Raw genomic sequence first — 5,291 nt, 5'->3', positions numbered from 1 at the left:
ATCTGCATATAATATCTGCTTGTCTCACTTTTTCTATAGAAAAGTGTATGAATATCGTATGTATGGCTCGTTAGGAAAAACTCCAAAATGAGTAATATAAGATCAGGAAATACTTTTTTTTATTTGCAATGTTATTACTATATTAATTGTCTCGTATTGTGAATGTTTCTGATAATGCCATTACGTTGAGTGTTACATATGAAACAATATTATATTTAGACAGAACTTTTTGTTATGTTTGTACGACTTGTTTTCATTTTTATACTGCCGTTAAAACTATGCCATTGTAACGTTTAACAAATCGTGTACAAAGTTTATTGTTAGTCTTATAATGGTAGTTACTAATGATAATGGTAATATCAACTGATCTGTTTCGTCGAATCGTGCCATTTTGCCAATGTTGTATATATGATTATGATTATAATATAACGATCGGGTTTTTAGAGTCAATATTCCTAATTTGATTCAGTATGGCGGTAGCAACAAATGTCCGGATTGCTACTACCTGACAATAACCTGATGGCAGACAGAGATAAGTAATAAATCCCGTGGAATTTATCAGAACAAGATTATTGTCGCACATGTAAACAAAATTAGCGTTAACATTACCTCATCATTGATCTTCATTCTCTATTTATTTTTATTTATAAAGAATTATTTGATATTTTTCTATAATTATATCTTTTCTAAATTTTAAGCACCATGATTAAAATAAAAAGGTAATACAATTGCATACATTACCAACGTCTGAATGATCAGTTTTATAAATTAAAAATTATTTTCTTGTCTTATTTTGTATATATTATAATTGTCATCATAGCTTACTCTCTGTTAATTGCTACAAAATTTCGCGAGTGCACTTGTTTGCGTATAAACGCACAGAAATGGCAAGCATTTTGTAAATATTCTGTTCCAATATAGACTGCCCAGGGAAAGAAAATGCCATTGTTGTGCGAATAAACGAAACTGCGCGTAGGATGTGTGTACGACACTTCAATTATTTAACTTATGACTATTCTAATGTAAAATATTGTAATAATTGTACGAATAGTCTGTAAGTTCTAATAAAAGAAGCACCAAAAATCCTACAGTGGAATGTTTTGTAAATGCCAACATATTGAAGTGATACTATGCAATATATAATACATTTTTCTAGTACACATATTTTGAAAATTATACCTTTCTTAATTTTAATTTCACATGTTTTATTTACACTTCTTTTATACAATTCTCTTTGTTCTTTTCAGGTATACTTGTTTTGTCTTGCTATTTTATATGCATCAACATCTTAGAACTGAAATGATTTTAGAATGATTATATTAAAATAATTTAGATATACGATAATGAGAGAGAGAGAGAGAGAGAAAGAGAGAGAGAGAGAGAGAGAGAGAGAGAGATAGTCCAGCTTTTTCCTCTTGTAATATCTTGCAGTTCCAAGAAATTGATGTAGCTTCTTTGGTAACTTCGTTGTTTCGATATATATGAATATCTTTTCCGGACTTAAATCAAACCTGTTGTTATGGGTGATTACTTATAATATATTTGCGCTGTAAGTCAATGAGTCATTGTTTGTTGCAATATCTATGGATTCATTCAAGTCCGACGTCTTTGCAAAGATAGTATCATCGTCGCATGAATCGCTGGATGAAGAATCCAAGCGATTTGGTCCCAACACAACTTTCAAATCTTCTTTGACAAACTCATGATGTAAATTCATAAATTTTATGGTTCTTCGGAGCTGATAATTTGATTCGTTCAAATTCTTCCGATCTCCAGACGTGTTAAAGTATTCCGAGATTGGATCTTTGTCCCCAGCATCCCGATAATCGTCGATACTGAGTTGGACGCTATTTTTCTCGATTTCCAATTCATTTACAATCTCTTCATCTATTTCTTCAATAGGATCTAAAGTATATTTCTCTTTTCCAGGAAATCTTTTCCCTCCGATTTCTGAAAGATCCTTGCCAATTGATTCGCCGGTACCACCTCTATTTTCTATTAACGCCGGAATACTGCCAGATAAAGTATGCACTTGTCTCACTTTCTTCATTCTTGCTCCTATAAATACATTATTGCCATTATCAAGAAAATTGAAAATAATTTAATTTTTATATATTTCAAAGCCGGTAATATCTCATAATAGTTATAAACTCTACCTTTTTAATTATAATATTTAATGTATAATATATTTTTGTTTATCGATTATTGGACGATTATTAGTTGACGAAAAGTTATTAAGAAATATAGTAATTGAGTATATAAAACATGAGTATATAATATTTTTGATCAATAAATTGATACTGAATTGTTGAATTAAGATAGCGAAGAAAAATTTAAGTATTTTGGATTTCATAAATTTTACCGACCCGGTGTTGAAATTTTTGTAACGTTATCTTCAATTTTGACATTCACGTCCGGTTGGTTCCTAACGGTAGACCTTTCTTCTTCAAGCTTATTTATCTCTTCTTGATATTTCGAAAATCTGGGACCAATGCTCGGATGATGTTCCATGCTGGAGGTTGAGCTCAGGTAAAGGCAACCACTATTAGGAGAGAAAAGTTTTTGCAGAAACGATCTTGATGGAGCTTTGTCGACAGCAGCGTTGCCCTGAACATGATTCAGACATTCCGATCTATTACGGAGTATTCCGCAGCACTCCAGCATACCGAAGATCAGCAGCATTGCTGTGCCAACTAGGGCCAGTAATGCAGCCAAGGAGATTAATTGCCAGGAGAAATTCAATAATATCGTTATAGTATCCTCGTCTGTACGCATTGCGCAGAAGGGAGCAAGGATACTCCCAAGGATCGCGCAAATGAGATGTATGGCTACGACGTTGCAATAATCCTCCAAAGTGCTGTGAAAAATCCACGTGGTGACGAGATGGAACACAATGCCTCCCAGACAGCCCAACACGATAGCTATTTGCGGCGAATAATCATTTGGTGCAGCCGATATCGTTACCACGCCGGCGATCGTTCCCTGAATGCATCTCATTAACATCCAATGATCGTAAGTGTTACGGTCGAGGACGAAGTGTAGAGCCACGATTATCAATGTGCACGAGGACGCGGCCAGTAAATTGTTGACATATGCCTGCGATGAATCCCGTGCGAACATTCGATACTTGTCATGCTCATGCGAGCTCGTGCACAAACCCTGCAAATGTACGCAATTCTTTTTTTGCACGGAAAAAGAACGGTTTGTATATAGTGTTCACAAATTTACCTAAATACAGTTCTGAAAATCATTTTGCTAGATCATCAAAAATAATTATGTCAAGGATTTCTAGTGAAAAACAAAAAATATTCTTAACATACTTAATCTCTTATAGTAATTTTTTTGCAATATAAAAATAAAACAACATTAAGATTAAGCCCTTCTGTAAATCTTGTGTTTCATAGTATTGTTCCGCAGCTTTTTTATTAGGAATAAAACCTGCGCAATGACACTGCTACAATTACAATCATTAAGTTACAGAATAAGCCCTTAAATCAATAATTTCTTTTTTTTTTTTCTTGAATTAAATAAAGTTGTTTCATTTAATTTTATTGTCTTTAAAAACGAAAATAACAATATAAAGTTAAAGAATAATCCCAAAAATACACGTTTTTTAGTTGCGATAGCCTATGTATTTGTGGCAGATAAGAAAAAATATATTTCGGAAACTTTTTTTGCACAGAACTTCAATAAAAACAACTTTATCCTAAATATTTTTTTCGTATCTGCATTCGTTTTCAAGAAATTCAGCAAAACTTTCAGTAGTTTTACTCTTTTAAAAAAATTGATCAGCAGGGATGAAGGAGTCAGCTCTATGCCTGTCAAGATTTACAAAACTGTTGTCCATGATCATTTCGTTTTAGATTCAAGCATTTTCCGTTTAAAAGTAAAATATTTCTTCCTATACCAATTCTATTTTATGATAGATTGAAGAATAATACGATTGGACCCGAAAATATTTTCTAATATAGATGCAATTTTCGTAATGTGCTAGAGAAATTTAATTTTTTCCTCTAAAGCTTCACAACCATGGTTGCGTTCCGTTATTCACTGCAAGACTGAAAATCTATAATATACGTAACGCTAACTATAAATTTTCAGTATTTGCAGTGAATAACGGAACGCAGCCCATATAATATTAGATTATGTCAAAAACAAAGTATTTCTTATTCTATCAACTTTATTAATTTGATGATTCGCGTCCAGAGAGAGTAAGATATTTACTTGAAGCCCAGCGAAAATCAACATTAGCCCTCTGAAAACGTTCTGCGTGGAACCGGGGATGATGCTGGTGTCATCCAAATCTTTTATTCTAAACATTCTTCTGCCAAGAGCAACGCATCCGATCAGGCCTGAGAGTCCTCCGACGATGTGGATTACTGCTGCACCAGTTTGGTCTTTGAAGACCACCGTTTTTCCACCCAATTCGTTCTCCGCCATCCACCCCATCCACGCCCAATGGATGAGTAATGGTTGAATCAGGCCTGACAACAGGATACTCACCAGGAGGTATCCTGTTATGTGCATCCGACCTGCGACCGCGGTGGTGCAAATTGCCGATGCGATCGCCACCGCCTGCCATCCCATGATCGCCTCATTCTTGTCAATCGTTGGATCACCGATCCAATGACCCGCGCCGATCAGACCGGCGATGTCGCCGTTGTAGGCAACGAGGAAACCCGTTAGAAAGTACATAACGGTGACACAACATAAATCGACCGTATTTTGAAGAAGTATCAGGTTAACGTTGTTGATCGGCACGCTGCCGACCTGGACGAGAACAAAGCCGATGCGCAGCAGAATTGTCAGAACGAGGCGAATCAACGAGTTCCGGTGGATATGTGTGGTAGAGACAGCGGTATAGTTGCCGAATGTGTGAGGCTGAACAGCGTAATCGTAATAGTTTTCAGTGTAAAAATAGTCTCTAGTAACGGACGACATTCTTTCGCCTCTTGGAATTGGGTGTCTCTTCTCTTCTGTGCGCTGTCACGTTATCATATCGTTGTTTGTCATGATCGAGATACGCTTCAAGACTTGATACATTTTGCGTACAGAGGTGACGTCTCTATCGGGGTTAAAATGATTGACAGGAGACTGAATGAAACGAATAAAATTGCATGCACAGTTGTTTTATCGAATCGATTATTATTTTATCGAAAATTATAAAAATGACATTCAGCCTTCTATATATATCTATAGAAGTATATAAAAGTGCGTTTGGGTAGACACTATTTGTGTCATTCTATTTTTATCGTTTATTTGTTTATTAATAATAATGTCTCCCCGAATGC

At 35.1% G+C, this 5,291-nt stretch overlaps 1 protein-coding gene across 1 annotated transcript; it reads right to left on the bottom strand.

Moving 5' to 3' along the window:
- Positions 1–1,261: 1,261 nt before the first annotated feature.
- On the bottom strand, positions 1,262–5,075 carry Amt2l (Amt-2-like protein). The gene is made up of 3 exons (XM_018541862.1): positions 4,225–5,075; positions 2,367–3,159; positions 1,262–2,058 (listed from the first exon to the last, which is right to left on the bottom strand). Exons 1-3 carry the CDS (start codon positions 4,939–4,941, stop codon positions 1,532–1,534), a joined length of 2,037 nt encoding a protein of 678 aa, XP_018397364.1. The 5' UTR covers positions 4,942–5,075; the 3' UTR covers positions 1,262–1,531.
- Positions 5,076–5,291: the final 216 nt, after the last annotated feature.

The sequence above is a fragment of the Cyphomyrmex costatus genome, unplaced genomic scaffold (genome assembly GCF_001594065.2).
Source record: "Cyphomyrmex costatus isolate MS0001 unplaced genomic scaffold, Ccosl1.0 scaffold30, whole genome shotgun sequence".
NCBI lineage: Eukaryota > Metazoa > Arthropoda > Insecta > Hymenoptera > Formicidae > Cyphomyrmex > Cyphomyrmex costatus.
The sequence above is the reverse complement of the archived record's forward strand: the minus strand, read 5'-3'. Positions and strand labels throughout refer to the sequence as shown.

What these genes read in the sequence shown, in the direction of transcription:
- Amt2l (XM_018541862.1), bottom strand. Translation starts at nt 4,941, where the DNA reads ATGTCGTCCGTTACTAGAGACTATTTTTACACTGAAAACTATTACGAT. An exon ending in TGATTTTCGCTGGGCTTCAA is followed by an intron (nt 3,160 to 4,224) that starts GTAAATATCTTA and finishes GTACATTTGCAG; the next exon opens with GGTTTGTGCACGAGCTCGCA. An exon ending in TACAAAAATTTCAACACCGG is followed by an intron (nt 2,059 to 2,366) that starts GTCGGTAAAATT and finishes ATGTATTTATAG; the next exon opens with GAGCAAGAATGAAGAAAGTG.